Here is a 17990-nt window from a genome sequence, read left to right as displayed (position 1 = left end):
CTACTCCTGGTCTTCTGCAGCCAGCAATGACATTTCTTTGTTGGGAACATGAAGTCATCCCTCCTGAGGCCACACTCTTCGGCCATCACAGTGTCATGCAAAAGGCTGGAACCCTCATTTTGTGAATTAAGTGTCTGCAACACCTTTGTGAGTAACTCAGTGCAGCCCATGTTTGGTAGAGGTGTTCAAAGCAGACCTTGAGGATTGAGGTTGGGTAGGGTAGTTCTCCTTCTGGGTAGGGTTAGATCTTCTCCTCTGACTTCATATTGAGGCATTCAGAAAAATTCTGGGCAAAACAGCACAGTTTCTAAGTTAGTGGTCGGGCTACAAATGCACATCTCCTAACTTCAGTCCTGTGTGCTAACAAGACCACCCTCAGTGCTGGGAAACAGCTCGCTCTGATGCTTCCTTGAAAGCTTTCATCAAACATTTCTATTGCAAATGAGGGTGCAAGAGAAGTTGCATCCTCTCCTCGCCCAAATGAAATTTCCACCTGAAATCAAACTAGCCTTAACAGTGTCTTCTCAAAATCCACATTTTAGAGTTATATATGCATACTTTCATAGGTATGAATTACTGTGGAATTAATTAGTGTGTTATAGGAGTCCACTCTGCCACCGGACAGCAGTGCTGGAATTAATGAGTTTGCAGCTTTAATGGTTTCTTAGGGAGGAAGAGGCAATTTAGGTTGTTGGCTCCCAAGATATGACTAAAATTCAGTCGTTTATTACTTTTGCCAAAGCAGTAATTGATAGAAAACTACCAGGAGACACTTCTAATGAAGACTGGCTCTTTGCAGCACTACCACTGTTGCATGTAGCAAATGTTTAACAGAAGAGGCAGTTTCCTGACAGTTTAGTGAAGGAAAAAGGCATGTGGCAGGAACTAGCCAGAAATACACCTTCCACAGCAGGGAAGAGCTGACCCAGCAGTGCTGAAGTGCTTTTGTGTGCATTCACTTTTAAGGAGAAGACACTCCATCTTCTTAGCTGCTTGGCTCATCCCGCGCGATAATTCACGTTCTGTGTGGTTTGTCGTTCCAAGTGCTTAAGCGTGTCAGTATTTCCATCAGATGTCTGCTCCTCTTAGACATCAATGCTTGCTTTGGGCTGAGCCTGGAAACATTTTATTATGTTTTTCATGTCGGCAGCTCTCAAGGACTGCAGCAGGATGTTCAGCAATTTATTTTGCCCATGCTGAAGGCCGGGAAGCAGAGTAGGGGATAACTGGGCTGCCTCCAGCCCCCTGAAGACTTTGAGCCAGCCTAGAGCCCTCCTATCATCCAGGATATCTGCTTGGACTGATGAAGCTGGCAATGTCCCGGCCCAGCCTTCTTGCTCCTCCTTGCACAGTGCCAGGAATGACCCTGAGACCGATTACATATTGTTATTTCTTTTTATATATGTTTTTCCTCCGTTATTTTTCTATAGTCTAAGTGTTTGGGAGCCTCATATCAACCATACAGGTATAGAGATGAGGTGAGGGACTGCCTCTCCCATCATTCTTGTTTTCAATGGAGCATCCCACAACTGGAGAACATCCATCAGGTAGTAAAAAAACAGAAGGCCCTGACCCCATGAAGATTCACATGATGGAGGACTTGATTCATGTGACTTTGACCGAGATATTCCTCACCCCAAAATAACCCCTCTATGTCCCAGGAAGTACTTTCCTGAGGGCTTTACAGCTCATTGGTGAATTGAACTAGTTCACATTGGTGGCTCATTTATAAGCAGATTTTACCCTTCTTCAAGCAGGACAAGTTATATTTAACATATTAGCGAGGAGAAAGATAGTAGCACTCTATTCATGCCTTATTTCAGATTAATCCTAAAATATTTCTTGTTCTACGTATCCTGTTGTGCCAAATCCACCATGCCAGCATATATTATAGGATCATGGAGAAACCACCAAGCTGGAATGTTCACCTTTTGCATATGGTATCCTCTTTCCAAGGACAGATGATCATGCTGAGTCTTTAGCTCACGTTCCTCAGCAAAGGAAACCTTTCCTGACTCCTAACGCCTGGGAAGATGAACAAGGCCAAGGCCATGTCCATGCAGCTAAGACCTACACACAGCCCACACCTCCTTGGACTGATGCCCAGTCCCTTTGGGATGCTGTGCAGAATAACGTAAGGCAAAAACAAGCAACCCTCCAATAACAAGACCCTTCCTGCTAGCAATGGAGGTGAATGGAGGAACACAAGTTGCAGCATCTCCCTGCTTGCCCTGATCCTGTGATGCCACAACAGCAGAAGTACCAGGGAAAATGGCTCCACATTGTAGAAGAAATGGAAACTGCATTACCAAAGTGGTACCACAGGCAAGAGAACGCAGGCTCCTTCAGGCTCAGACCACTTCCATATCCCTTAAGCTGGCTCAGTCCTGGCTTCCCCTCCTCTAAATAGCCCATGACCAGTGTTAAAAGAGTACAGAGCATCATTCCTATGACACAACAGTCTGATGGAAAAATACACAGAAACAGCACAAAGCACTTGCAGCCTTCATTTCACCATTTCAGTTGTAAAATTAGAGGAAAGAATGTTTTCTTTTTTCCCCTAGAAAGCACAAATTGAAGAGGAAAAAAAAAAAAAAAAGGCTGTGGCAATCTATGTAATTTCTTTCCCTTCTCTCACATGGAAGACTGGAAAGTCTTCATGTCATGGCAGGAAAGTGACCTGTGTGGACCCTAATTGATCCCTGCTGTAACACAGCAAGTCATACCGAGAGGTTTATATCAGCTTTACCACCCCAAGCAGGGCAACAACTTTCCATGCAAGGTCGTGTCTTTCCCAACACCCACACTGCCTGCACGCAAGAGCCTGTCTCTGGCAAAGCAAAATATAATCCCTGGTCCCATTTCCCCCTTCCTCTTCTCCTGGGATCAAGATACTCCTTGGACCATGTTTTACAGGGTCTGACTGGGGGACAGCGATCAACTCCCAAAGTATGGGATACTTGGTCGAAGCAACACCATTTTCCTTAGCATTTCCTTAGTATCTCCCTCACTAGAACAGTCCTGGGTGCTCAGACTGTGGGGAACAATAAAATTAACAAAAATCTGGCCACTCCTGCAAGAGTCTAAACAGTGATTTATGAACTGGAGTTTAAGAAACCATGCTTACAAATGGCTTGCTGCAGTCATTGCAAGAGGTCGTTTTTATCTTTCATCTATTTTATCTTCTTGGAAAAGCTTCAGATAAGGTTCATTAGAATAGCAAAAGGTGAACTGCTTGTACTGTGTTATCACTGAAATAGTCTATGTGGCTGTTACCAGATGTTTGTTCCAAAAACGTTAACAAGCATGCTATGTGGTCCTACCATGGAATGATTTTTAGGTTTTTGGAGAAAAGCATTTCTTTTTTCCTAGAGAAATTACAGTTAGGTTGATAGGATAATCTGATTAGAAAAACAAGCAGGTTTATTTCTCTTAGTCATATGCCGCTTTCTTCATAAACAAGAGTTTATGGGAAAAAAAAAAAAAAGCTATCGTTTAGCTTAGTTATACCCAATGGTGACTTTGGAAGGACTTTTAGAATGGAAAAGCAGATGTTACAAATCTGCCTTATCTACGGAGCAACTGTTGACTCTGTTGTGCAAATCCTAATTTACATCTGCATGAAAGGTTTCAGAGATTAAATGGCATTCAAGGAGGAATATTAGCTTTTCTCCCTCCCTCCAGCCCTCCTTTGAATGGATTTACTCCTGGCAATTAGCTTTCTGTTCCATCGGCCAAGTAGAAAACAGGATTCATCAGGATTCTACAGTATCCTCCTTTTAATGGACTGTTTTCTCAGATAACCTAATTCAGATGCTGAGAGTTAGAATAAGAAATAAATAGACACAGAATTAAAATAGTTACAAAAACACTTTGGCCAGAAGGATTTCCCTGCCTCGCTGGGAAAGCCTCACAGAGCAAATCGGAAGGGTCCCATGGCTACACCTAAGAAAGGGAATGTAAAACCTCCTGAAAAGCAAGGCTTTGGTGCTGCTGGGAATCCAGAGAGGAGACGGCTGTCCCAAGGAGAGCATTTAGCTGGGTGCTTGCTTGCTTGAGGGAACAGAAACCAACGGGATGTTTTTCCTTAAAATCTGGCCAGACTACAGAATCCAAACCCTTTTCCTAAGGGTTCCTCAAGCAAAATAAAAATCTCCTCTCTGATTTGTTTTAGTGCCCTCTATTTCTCGCCAACAGTCCAGGAATGAAGGGAGCAGGGGCACTTCAGGGGACTGCACCACACTGCCTGGGATGTCCTGTCATCCTGTTGGTGTCCCTCTGCCACGGTCTCCAAAAAGAGATGATTGACTCTCTACACAGTTAGATATGTGAGTGGGTCTGGTAGGTAGCTGCTAAGGGAGAAATGAGGCGACACGTCTTGTTGCACTTGACAAAGACAACCGTCCAGCACTTTGAGCTGCACAACCGTCATGAAACGCAGCAGCTGCCACCCTGCCTCGGCACCCAAAGCTCAGAGATCCTACTGCACGGTGAGGGTTTGCATTCCCGCTCCTCCCGTCCAAGGATCTCCAAAAACTCATTATCCCAGCTAGCACACCAGCTACCAGCACAGCTTTGCTAGGCTGGAGGTCAGAGGTTGTCAAAGGCCTGGGCACACCTTGTCCCTGGCCATTACCAGAGCAGTGACATGATGAAGCACACGAAAAACCACAGCATGGAGGCACCAGCCGAACCTTTAGTCTTCGAACCTGCAATCTTCAACATCGACCACCTTGCTGTCCCCCCTGCTTTTGTCAGGCCAGGCTACCTGCTCAGGCCTTGCAGGCAATACGCACCAAGCAATTAGGAAAGCTTATAATGAGACCTAGGCAATAAATGAATGAGCAGTCTATGGAGCATAAAGAAAGGAGAGAAATGGAATCTTTGTAAATATTTTTAAACTCTGCTATAAAACCATGAGCAGAACAAGCGTGTGTTGTGAAGAACTATTTCAAATTATTTTTGCTGGGATCCCTCTCTCCACCTCCATTTCCTTCCTAGAATCCCAGCAGATTTCATTACACCAGGAGTTCTTGGCCTCACAGGAACGCTTTTCAGCTACTTAATGAATACTAGCGAAATGTTCACCACCTTCCAAGCACCTATTTTTTTAAACAATCCATAGCTCCTGCAGCCAGAGGTTCGGATTTACCTCAGAGGAACTTTTTGATGCAAGCAAAGATTCAACCGTGGCTTCACAGCTCCCCAACAGGCCTAGCCGGGCCCAGTTCCTTGTGATGCTTTTCTCAAGCTAGCTTTGAGATCACGTGGCAGCAGAAAAAAATTGCCATCAAGCCCCAGCCTTTCCCCTTTGGTTCACAGCTATGCAGATACCAAATCCCAGCTCCTCTGAGTTTGCCTTGCACTTTCAACGTACACTCCTCTAATCTTCATTTAATGCAGGCAGCTGGCTGTAAATACCCCGGAACAATTACTTTAATCCTAAGTATCCTGAAGCCCCCCTTTCTTCCTGCACCAAAACTGGAGGAAAAAAATAAAAAGAACAGCCTCATGACAGCGAGATGGAGAAATCCAAGCTATGGACTGGGCCAAGGAAGCAGAAAGACACAATGAACTAAATTTTGCCTGGCCTGCTAATTAAAAGCGGAAGCTCCCCTGCTCCGGAGCCAGTGTTGGGAGGTGGGGGGAACTTTTCATGCTATTCAAAAAAATCGGCCTCCAACTGGGACCATATTCACTCTACATTAATTGTCATTCCAACTACGAGTGTCCTAGTTTCAAAATGAAAACTGCTCTCCAGTGTTGCTTGTGAAAACCAACACCGGTTTCAGGGCATTAAACAGAATTTATTGATTGCGCTTTCCCACCCCCTAAAACTTTAATAAGCATTAAACCTCCGACTGCTGGCCCTGCTTCCTCCCTATACCCTCTCTCTCTCTCTCTCCACACTCTCTCTCAAACTCTTCTATACAGAGATGAGAACTTAATGCTTGGTATTTGTTTATGAGCCTATCAATTGCCCCTATTTCAGGGGGAAGAGGGGAACAAATTCTAAAAAATAACTCTCATAAATGGATTAAGAGAGGCCAAAGGTTTGAGGGGTGATACGGATTTTTTTTTCCTAGTTGATTGTGGGTTTTAGATATAGCACAGATCACGTTTAGGTGAAAAAAAATATATTCTCCTTCAAAAAGTTTCCCTGGAGTTACATAAAAAGGTCTTTTTCATGGATCCTTATTTCTCACTAATAAGGCACAGAGCTTCAAGTCTTCTCTGCTATTTTTAGAAAGGTAAGAGAAAAAAAAAACAGTAATAGTTTGGGGGCCACTCTGTCTGCATGCTCAGTAAAACAAACAAAAGCCCAACGTTTGAAATGCAAAGGTCAGTGATTAAGCCCAGAAATCCATATCTAGGCATCAAAATGAATGGGCAAAGATTTCAGGAGTGCTTAAGTGATTGAAATGCAGAGATGCAACTGGCTCAGCATCTTTCAAAACCAGCCCTGTAATTTGAATGCCTAAAGTGAGATTTCGGTGCCAGGTACCCAAGTTTGCAAGCCGAACAGTAATCGCCTTTAGTAAAGCCTGAGCCTTTCTAATCTCAAATCACGAATCACAAATGAAGATTTTACTGCCTGGAAGGCAAAACTAACTAAAGCTGCAACACTTTGTCCACATGCTAAAAACTCGTCTCTTCTCCAGCATTAATTGAAACAGTTTTGGGAGACTGAAAAAGAAAAGCGGATGTCAGAAAATTTTATTTCTCTTTTTTTAATAAGAAAGAAAAAAAGGATTGCTAAAGGGATTAGACACAGCTTTGAGTTCACTGCTCTGTTAAATCAACCTTACAATATTTTTTCAGCTTGTCTGACTTGCTGTTTCTGTATACATTCGTATTTTCACCTTTCTGCATGCAAATCCCATGCTAGCGTTTGTTCTGCGCTTCTCACAGGAAACTCAGTCAGTTCTTTATTTGTACTAAGTCTACAGAGTTATAGAAAACAGACTTGGAAAACAATCCCTAAATTAGCAGGACTTACTGGCTTACATGCACACACACACACTCACATACCATCGTATCCAAGTGTGGCGTTTTATCATTTCCAGCAGCAAGAGCAGGGCATCAGGTTCAACAGAATGGATCTTTTAATGGTCTCGTGTAACCGTATCTATTACGGTGGGTTTCTAACTGCACGTAATAAATTAAGAGAGAGTTCAAGGAAGTCATGCGTATCTCTGTTCCCACTCCCCCAGAGCAGCTTTAATGTTTTCAGTGAAGCACCAGGCTACGGAAATGCCCGAATCGAGATGAATACCTCTACACCGAGCCACTCGAGCACTTCCAGGAGGAAACGCGCTTTCCGTGGCAGGTCATTTCCCGTGTCCTGCAGCCACCAGCATGGGCCAAGCCAGAGGTCATGGCGCATGCGTCTTCCAACGCCGGCTTCTCCCTCCCTGCTCTCCTGGCTGTCCTAGCTTGGCCGTTCCTGTCCCGGTGAAACCCACTGCTCCGATGTCCTGCTCTCCAGCCCCTGCTTCCCAAACTGCTGACAAAGCGCAGAGGAGCCTCTCCCAGGTCCCTGCTTCAAGAGGTGGTTTCTCATCCTGCACAAATGCAGGAAAACAAGCCGAGACACTGTGCAAGGGCTGGACTCACGTGGATATCAGGTGGAGGCTGAACTGCAGCTCGCTCCTGGGACAGTAGCGGGGTGGATGGGTGGGATGAACCACCATGAGCAAAGCCACCAAGACTGCAACCTCTTTGACGTTTGTTTCTTTGCACATGCATAAACAGCAGGAGCTGCCTAGGATGGCAGTGTGATCGTGGACTTCTGATGTTCCCACTCAACTGGGGACAAATCCTGTATTTGCCCAGCATCACCCTCCAAGCCATGCTGTGAGTCTGTTCCATCTCCAGGGCCACTGAAAAGAAGGCACCAACCTGGCGGCTGGGGATATTTTGCTCCCACAGGAGACCTCAGCAGTGGGACGCTACCACTTGGTCCTGGCTCCTGCACCTCCTTTCCTTCACGGAAATGGCCATGTTCAAGGGCTGGGCAAAGCCATCCCTGCAAAGACTGCACAGCTTGTCTGAATCTAATTTGCTATTCATGGGGAGTGGGGCAGCAGAAGGAGAAGAAAACCTCTACTTTAAACATTATGCATATTTTGAAAGTACCTGAAAAGGTTTTGGCAACCTTGGGCCAAGACTAACACATTCCAGCTACACGATTATCTTATGCAACGTGTGTAGATGTTCGCTCTCAGGAAGGATTTGCATTTGCTGCTGCACAGGGTCATAAGAGCCAATATCACACAGGTAGGCCAGGTTATTAGGAGTCCCATGACAGTACCCAGACCTCCCTCCACGAAGGCTTTCCTGCAGGATTTTCTCCATCAAGAGGCCCACCACCTTTTCCTCCATCCTCCTCAAATCCCACAACCGCCAGCATGACTATAAATAAAAATGAGGCAGAAATCCTGTTTCTTCACTAAATAACATACACGGCAGAGTCACTGTACAACTCAATAAACACTTTCAAGGACTTTCTTTTTCATCTCGGCTGCGTGTGGGTGGTTATGCAAGGGGGGCAGATTCCAAAACATTTTGGGGCAGAAGGGAGCTTTGAGTTTCCTTTACCTCCTTGTCTAAATAATGGCAATACTAACCAAATCTCTAGCCAAAAGAAGCTCCAGCACAATCCTGTCTCCCATACCCAGAGGTTACCATTTACTCCTGTTGCTCTCTTCCCTTCCACGGGGACAAGATGTGCCCGCTCCAACATTTAGCGAGGCTAAACCCAAGGAAGGTTGAGCAGGACACACTCGCAACAAAGCCACCAAGCTCATCCGCTCTCAGGAGTCGCTCCCACGAAAGCTCCGTATCCATACTGTATTTAATGAAACTCTGCAGGATTTACAGTGTATCCCAGACGGGCAGGGAGCAGCAGGAGGACGAGGAGGACACGGCAGAGGAGGCATCCGCCTGATAAGGCATTTCAAGGAGAACCCAATAAGGCTCGCCACCCTTGTGCCCAGGCCAGGGAAATCAGGAGCCTGGGAGGCCTGCAACTTATCTTCACACTCGATTACAGACTCTACGTGCCTGAGAAGTCCTTGCCACCATCCCCTTTCCGACCCCAACGCCTTCCAGCTGAGCTGGAAGGAGCGCTCTGTTCCAGCCCCCCCTCGTGCCTTCACATGCACTGCCCGAGCAAGGAGGTGGGCGAGAGATTCGCAGCAAGCTGGGCATGGATGCTGGGGGGACACCATCTGCTGCCATTCCTTGCTTTTCCCTTCTTTTTGTTTTAATTAATCAATTAGCAAAAGGAGAGGCCGAGAGCTGGGCTCCCGGCCCTGCGGCTCCGCTCTCGCAGCCGCCCAGGAGCCGGCTGACCACCCTCAGCCAGAAAGAGGCTTTCTCTGGAAAAAAAGATAAAATAAATAAATAAAAAGCTTTCATGAAAAGCTGCGAGGCCACGCACAGCCTACCAGCCCTAAAAAAAAAAAAATAAAAAAAAATGCATGAATGCATGTTTTATTTTATTTTGCAAGCGTTCCCCCTGCTCCAGCTGCATTCATTTGCAGTTCATTTCTTACAGGGTAAATGCCAGCTAATTTATGCACCTCCTTTTACCACCACCGCTGTCTCCCAACTCCTGCACAGATCCCCAGCCCATTAACATAACTATTTAAACTGGACATGTTTTCTTCAACATTCCTCCTCTTTCATAAGCGGCCAAGTGACAGTTGTTTACTGTCAACAAGCCTGGGTACTCTAAGACCGGGAGGGATCTGCCCTTCCAGAAGGCAGACACATTGACTACCAAAGGAAGATTAAAATCTGGTGGTTTTTCTCCTTCTCCCTCCCCAAAAATACTTTATTCACGCAGATAGGCAAGATATGCATCAGGAGAGACGGCACCGCGCTTAATTCCAATCATTCTTGCAACTGAAGAGTGGCTCATGGGCGATTTCTCTGTGTCCGCACACATCAACACGAGCTCTGAGCTCCCAAATCTTCCAGGTGCAACTGCTTGTCACCCCTCACTTTTAGCTCAAACACCCCCATTTCCCAAGGGAAATCTGCACCCATTTCTGCCAACAGCTAGAAACAGCTTGCATGCCCTAGGAATCTGTATGGAGCAGTTAAAAGATGATGATAATAATAATAACCAAATTGCCGGCTACTGCAAGACCTACACTGCCCCGATAAGCTGCAGAAATATTTTGCTGGCAGGGAATTGCCTGTACTTGAGTCTAGCATGTGAAAGCCGGGTGGAGGAAGGGGGAGAGGAATATTAAAAAACAAACAAACAAACAAAAAAATACTCTGGGAAAAGAAAACTCTTTCTTCCCCCTCTGCTGGTCTTCTTGGCAAGGCTCTGGGAAAGCTCCTTCCCGGGAACACCGTGTGCCGGGCTCCTCTATTGTCCCAGGCAGGCAGGAGGCATCGAGTGCTGCCGCGTTCCCTGAAATAACCCGGTGCCTCTTCCCATGCCAACGCTTCCCGGCATTCCCTGGGCGTCCGACGGGCCAGGAGAGGAGCAGGACAGACCCCTGCCGGGATCACTGACACTTCCCTGGCGCTTCGTTCCGATGGTGGACGGGACCCATGCCAGGCCACATTGATATCATGGGCTACTCCCGCAGGAAAATGGGATAGGACGGTCCATTGTCCAGGGCTTGCTTTTAGGGGATTTGGGCTGGCTGCATCCAAGTGAATTTGGGGTAAAATTAGTTATAAAAGCACGCAGTGCTCAGGACAAATGCAGCTGCTGGACGGACGTAAGATCAAGGGTAGAGATGGTCATAGCACGTTTCCAGATGGATGGAACGTCATGGAGAAAGCCAAGAATCACCCAAACAAACCCAGGCCAGGCAGCTCCCCGCCACAAACCGGGGAAGTCCCTCTTACCAATGGAGTGGAGCAAAACCCAAACTCCAGCTCTTAGGAGCATCCCAGTCCTTGGGCAGGGAAAGCGTGAGGATGACGAGGGCTGATCCTCCTGCCTGGACCCAGAAAACTCTTGTAGCTCCCTGTCTCTGAAATAAAAGCCTCCCTGGACACGTATTTTGCTTTCCCACATGGAGCTTGATGCTGAAACACTGTCATGTCCCACCTGCCTGCACTCTCCTGCACTTCGACCACTGCATGGACCCTTGGACAGGGCACTGCTCTCCCCAGGATGCTTCATCTTTAACACCCTCCTTGCAGCTTCGCAGTCACCCAATTTCCTCATTTTTTTGCTTCCTTACAGTTACAGAATTCTCTTTTAAGGCATCACTGGGACTTCACCCACACCAAGGATCAGACAGAAATATGAGGTTTGGCGCCCAAATACGATCCAGCCATTTTGCTGACTCCCACCCAGGTCCTCCCAGCTCATGTCCAAAACGCTCTAACTCCCTTTTACTCCATTACAATGAGGTTTTAGTCCAATCTCCATAACCTCCACAGTGCCCTGGCCCCAGAGGCTGTGCTGATTTAGCTACAGCAACAGCGTAATTCGGTGATTACCAGCTTGGACTGCACAGGGTTGCTGGGGGTAATAAAGGCGAGCAGCAAAACACTTCGGGGAGCAAAAAGCACAGAATTAAGATAAGCTGGCAAGTACTTTCTTCTCACTCTGGTTATCAAGCAACACAAGGTGGGTACCCACCCTCTGCTCCCCCGCGGGTCTCTACCGTGCAGCGGCGTGCCATGACAGCTCATTATTTCCTTTCCCTAAAAAGCATATGCAAAAACTATAGGGAAAAAAAAAAAAGAAAAAGCATGAATGAACTTTAGGTTTTGATGTCTAGCTCACGGTGTAACTGCTGGGTGCAAGTGGCAACCCACAGCCGGAGCATTTGCAGGGAAGTTTCCTCCAGCGCGCGCCGCAGAGCGCAATCCTAGACGGCCTCCCTTCTTTATCCGAAAACTTGGAACCCTCCTCGCTTCTGAGTCATTAATGCTTTTAACCCCTCGCAACCTGCAGAAATGGCAAGGCCCCAAAATCCCACAGATGCTGAGCGTGTAAGCGCACAGCAATTGCTTTGCATACAGTTTGGCGCGATAAAGAAGCCACGCCGCGCTTCCAAGATTTCATATAACCTTTCGGGTTAACAACCTCCTTATCTTCCCCCTCCGCTGCTGACTCGGGAAGGCCAGGCCAGGACGCAAAAGCTCCCGCTCCCTCTGCTATAAACGCGGCGCCTTTTTTAGATGAATAGGCCTGAAACTGGAGCAGTTGCTGGAGAAGTTTTTCCCACTCTACCGTGCTGCGAGCCTTCAAAAGGCTCCAATACGTTATGCAACCCCAGCAGGGCAGCAAACGCATTCACCAAAACAGCCCTCTCCCCACGGAGAGGCTGCAACCGGACCCCTGGGTGCAACGGGGCAGGTTTACAACCGATTACCTTTCACATCTTTAGATACTCTGTTTACCTAAGGTTTTACTCAGCTCCTATCTCGCGGTTCGTGTTTGCTTTCGATATTACAGAAACTTCCCGGTTGGCCGCCGCAGCCAAAGAGCAGATTTCTTGGTGGGGAAAGCGCGGGGAAGGAAAAGCTCCTTTTCCCACGTACAGGGCTTTGCATTGCACCTCCAGCACGGACCAGCACCCGGCTGGGAGCTACTGGAGGGGAGCACTGGGCATGCTCAGCTTTGCTTAAAAGGGAAAAGAAAAAAAATACAAAAGCACATGCCGAGATTTTTCCAGGATTGCCAGATAAATGGGCAAGAGAAATGGGCATGCTGAGCCAGAGGAATGGGCTCCCGGGGCTCAGGAAGAGCCACAGCACAAAGTGCTTCTGTAAGAGGAGCCCAACAGGTAGGTCTGTGCAGGCAGGAAAACTGGAAATGTACACACACATAAAAATACATAAAAACATATATATAAAAAAGTAGGTTTAGGTTTAACCAATTGTCCAGGTACCAGGTTGTATCGATTGAGCTGGGAAATAGCTGTCAAATAGCTGCTTTCCTAGTATTTCATGGTTGTATCTTTTTCCACGGGTGAAACACACGACACTTTATAACTTTATAGCACTGATTATGTGACGGGGAGAAAGCAATGGAAGAAGCAGGGAACTCGCAGGGAGCGGGGCAGGAGATGTGCAGGGCTCTGCTCACGGAGATGCGCGCACGGGTCTGAGAGCCACAGGGACTGACCCAGCCATGGGCCCCGCTGCGACTTGGGACAGCTGGAAACACATCAGGGAGGGGAAATGACACCTGTATTTTTAACAGAAATGTCTGGATTTGTAGCATTCCTCCTGTGCTTGTTTTATGTATATTAAGTGTAAGCTCATAAGCGGCAATAGGGGACCAGGCAGCCCCATCCTTGCCTGTCCTGTAGCCCCTGTCCTGAGCATTTAAACCATCAGCCAGAGGAAAAACCTACTGGGGGGGCATGTCCTAATGTTAACCAATGCTGAGATTCACCTGATGCCTCCAGTCAGTTAACACAACACCCCCAGAAACCCTCATATTAGGCACCTCATATTAAGCAGGGCTTTTGCAAAAGGGGAATCTCATTTAAACACCCAGGAACTAAGGCCATTCCAGATCTTTTCAGGGTCTCTGACGGGAACAGAATTTGCATGCAATACATTTTCTAGAAGGACTGCTTTTAAACATACAGTTTGATATCAAAGTTCACTTTTACAGATGATATACAAACACACAAGACTTGGTTTCCCAGCACTACAGAAGAGAAAAAAAATCCTTCAGCTCCTATTAAGAAGTTTCAGCCCTGTTTAGAAAGCTGGAGGAAAACGGTCCTGATTCAGGGACGCCGTGGATGGAACTTCTAACTTTAGCATTCACTAAACTGCAAAAATCTGTGTTCAGAAAGGCTCCCAAACAGCTACATTTGCCCAAACAGCAGTGAAGACTTTTAAGAGGGAGTCATAAAAATTAACGTGTTGGTCAGAGGGGCTTAATTTAATTGCATCATTTAATTAGCAGATCAACACTTCGTTACACAATTTTAAGATCTGCTTTCATCCTCTTCCCTGCTCAATGGTTGTTAATAAAGTCTTAATTGAAAAAAAAAAAAAAAAAAACCTCCAGATTTAATTGGAGTGACCCTTGTCCGTATGGGTAATCGGTGGTGATATTATACATCTAGCATCAAATATATTAATGCACTGAACAGATTTTCCAGGCCACTGTTTGCTAGGTGAAGAATAGACTGAAAAACAAACCAAAAGCCATATTTCATCATCTTTCACTCATGCCATCTAATTTTATTGCTCTGTAAAATATGCTGGTCTCAACATTAAAGACTTAATTAACTCTCTGAAATCTCCTACTGTTAAGGCAATCCGTAAATCAACTTTCTTCAACAAAACTATCTCACTCATAGATGCCCACTGAATCAAAAGGATGTCAGGTCTCAGTTGTAAAGCAGAAAGCCACATGTCCTCTATAAAGGGCTCTTATTAAAAGGCCTTAAATTTTGTTATGAGAATGTGTAAATCCAGAAACCCACCCCAAAAGTGGTAAGTGCCATTCAGCACTTGCTGAAATGCAATTATAATTTCATGGTGAACTTTGGAACATTTAGATACACAAAGCAAAATGATGCAGATCATATTATCTTACACCTCGCACCCTCTCTGGCCTGAAACTGAGACAGCTTTAAAATAATAATAATAAAAAAATAGTAATAAAATGAAAGAAAGAAAGAAAGAAAGAGAAAGCAGAGTTGCTATAAGCTGTATAAAGAAAAACTTGTCAGGCAGCACTTCACCACTGATCCTAGGCAGAAAAGCCACAGGAGTATGTGGCCCAATATTCAAAGTTAAGTTAAATCCTGATATTGGTGACACTTTGAGCATTTTGCCTTGCTTGCCAGGTCCAGCACAGGAACTCCGGGTGACAGCCAAACTCCAGGACCGTGTAAGCAAACCTCAGCTACTGACACACAGCTCCCCCTCTTCCCATGCAAACCTTCTCAAATATTAACAGCTTTCTAGGTAACTTTTAGAACACATACGCACAGGCTTAGTGGGTGAACCAGTATGATAAAAATTCCAAGAGGTCCAGAAATTCACTTTTCCTGTTTATCACACGTGCACATGCACTAACCAGATAGGGAAGGCAGCCTGTTATCACAAATTTTTAGAGGGGAAACGCCGCCGTTTCTGCTGGTCTGCTAAGAAAACAGCCAGCGTTACTTGACATTCACCAATCGTACGAAGTAATATCTCTATCTGAATACTAATGCAAATTGGAAGGGCTTTTTTATATTGGTGTCTATTCTGTGGCTGCTGAATAGAGTGACCGCATGCTCAAGGCTGCAAAGGAGTTCACTGACCTCCCTAATCATCTCTGTCATAGCCGCTGAATGACATACACATTCAATCCTGCCTTGCCTCTCTACTTTCATTCATAAAAAAAGGGGGGAAAAAATGACATTGTTCTTCCCGCAGCAGCCCCGAGAAAGGGAGTGAGGAGAAACTCGGCCCAGATGAGGCCCCCGGTGTTTGGAGTTTAGCTGCTATTCAGCAGCAGCCCCGCCATCTGCCTCCTTCCTGCCAGCAGCCCAACACCTCCCCGCGGAGATGTTAAAACCTGCACCCCCTCCACCTCCACTAATAGCTAGTATTCATATTAGCAAACATACACATACCTCGAGAATGCCTCCCTTCAATGTGTGTTTTATGTAGCTGAGTATAGGCACAAAGCAGTAGCTGTTACAGCCTTCACAGCCCCGTGTGGAGAATTAGATCACTAGGGAAAAATCCTTCCAAGCCCCTTTATGGAAAATAAGGCCTTGGACTGTAAATGCAAAACCTAGCAAACAACAACCCTCAGTAATGGGCCAATACCCCATGGTCCATTTGACTAGGAGAAAGAATTTGCCTTTTCCTTTCTTTTTTATTTTTTTTTACCGTTCAATTGAAAGATTGAGAAGTAAAATGTGTTTTTACTTGGCTCCGAAGGTTTATATTCTTTACAGTTGCTTTTGCAGAAGCCCTTTTCCCTGCCCGCTCCGCGCTGGCCGCGGGGATCTGCCCTCGCCTGACGAGTCCATCAGGCCCGGCCACAGGACACTCCACGCGTCCCGCACACACGTGGTCCATCCCGGAGCAGCCCGTGTGACAGCACCGGCTCCCGTCCCGTGTGACGGCGCCAGGTCCCATCCCGTGTGACGACGCCAGGTCCCATCTCCGCACGCGCTCCCCTCTGCAAGGACCCGATCCTGCACCTCGTGAGAGTCCCAGCAGTGACAACCACCGGACCACGACCAGGCAATGACTCGGAGAAGCTGGGACAGGGAAGCCAGAACCTGCCCGCAGGATTCCCGCCCGAGCTCCGGAGGCGCCACTCCATTCAAAGGCATCACTGTGTGGATATTTTCCTTCCACTGCCCTCTTCCACCAACACATCAGGGCACCTTGCTTGCTAGGTCAAACACCATCCTAGGACCCACAAATATGAGTGTCTTACAGAGCAGAAAGGCTTTTACCTTATTTTTCTCCCCCAAGACCTCAGTCCCTGGCTGAGAGCTCAGCCCACCTGGGTGTAAATCCAGAGGACCTGCAGGAAGCCACAGAGGTCGCTCCACGCTTTTCCCGGCGGCTACCCGGAGAACTTCGCTGTAAGTGACAGCACAAATACGTACTTCAGGCCGAAACGAGGGAAAGGTCTGACACTTAATTTCACTCGGTGCCTAAGAGCGTCACTAGCACAGGCTGCTCTTGTTTCCTCCTAACACCAATCTCATCTGCTCTGACAAAGTAGCCGAGATGTTGCCCCATAAATCAATTCTTTTGGCTGTGAAAAATGAGCCAAACGAGTTACACTAAGAATCTGGTGTTTTATTAGTACTTGCTCGAAAACAAAACCAACCCCCAGCGTGATTTATAGCTTTAACCAAAAGGGGTATGAAAGTCCTGCCTCCACCCCCAGTCTCCGCGAAGCCCATTTATTCCCCTGTCACTTTTTTGGCAAACTCGCCTCCGACCCTCTCCGAACAATGGGAACTTTCTGCCGGGCACATGCGAGCCCCAGCACGGCGGGCTGCACGGGGCTACCTTCCATTAGAGCGCTTTGAAAAATAAACAGCGACTCAGGTAGCAGCTGCGGGGCGTCGGGGAGACGCGTTTCAGGCACCGCTGCGCGCTTTTGAAACAGCTTTTGCCCACCGCGTTAACTTGGTGGGGTTTTTTTTCCCCCCTCTTTTCACTGTTTGCACTTGCGGGGAGATATTTACTGCATCCCCCGAGGAGTTTTCCCCCTTCTGCACGCGCGCCCCGCAAGGCGCCCGCGGCCGCCCCGCTCCGCGCCCGCGCTGCCCCCGCTCCTCCCCGGGATCCGCAGCGAGGGGACACTGAGGGAAGGAGCTTTAAGTTACGGATGGAGGAAGTTTCTAAGGCAGACACTGAGTTTCTAAGTATCGAGGGAAAGAGCTTTTAAAATACTGAGAGAGCTTCTAAGATCCCGCGGGAAGGAGCTTCTAAGATCGGGAAGGAACTTCCAAGATAGGAAAGAGCTTCTAAGTTAGGGAGGGAATTTGTAAAATAGACAGGAACTTCTAAAACAGGGAACATCTTCTAAAATATTGAGGGAAGGAGCTCCTAAGATCGGGAAGGATCTTCTAGGCTACTGCTGGAGGAGTTTCTAAAACAGGGAAGGAACTTCTGAAACAGAACAAGTTTTAAAACAGAGATAAGAGCTTCTAAAATATCGAGGGAAAGAGCTTCTGAGATAGGGAAGGAAACTGAGAGGGAGCTTCTAAGATACTTGGGGAAAGCGCTCCTAAGATCGGAAAGGACCTTCTAAGATAGGGATGGAAAGAGCTTCTAAGCTAGCGAGCGCATTTCTAAAACAGAGCAGAACTTGTGAAAGAGGGGAAAAAGTTCTGAGATACTGAGGGAAGGAGCTCCTAGGTCCGGGAAGGAGCCTCCAGGAGCGCGACGGAAGGAGCGCCCAGGACCCCGAGAGAAGGAGCTCCCCGGGCAGAGCGGCCCGGGCGCCTCGGCCGCGCGCGCCCCGCTCACCTGCGCGCTGGGCGCCGCTGCGCTGCTCGCCG

The 17990-nt window shown here is 47.1% G+C and overlaps 1 protein-coding gene across 1 annotated transcript in view; it reads right to left on the bottom strand.

The window, feature by feature from the left end:
- The window catches only part of FGFR3 (fibroblast growth factor receptor 3), a 51979-nt gene that overhangs the window by 32610 nt on the left and 1379 nt on the right, over positions 1-17990 (bottom strand). The window contains exon 2 of the mRNA XM_026034058.1: positions 17959-17980. Coding sequence (XP_025889843.1) covers positions 17959-17980 — 22 coding nt within the window. The remainder of the gene's footprint in view (positions 1-17958; positions 17981-17990) is intronic.

The sequence above is a fragment of the Nothoprocta perdicaria genome, unplaced genomic scaffold (assembly GCF_003342845.1).
Source record: "Nothoprocta perdicaria isolate Ctin4 unplaced genomic scaffold, notPer1 scaffold_14, whole genome shotgun sequence".
NCBI classification, from domain to species: Eukaryota; Metazoa; Chordata; class Aves; order Tinamiformes; family Tinamidae; genus Nothoprocta; species Nothoprocta perdicaria.
The sequence above is the reverse complement of the archived record's forward strand: the minus strand, read 5'-3'. Positions and strand labels throughout refer to the sequence as shown.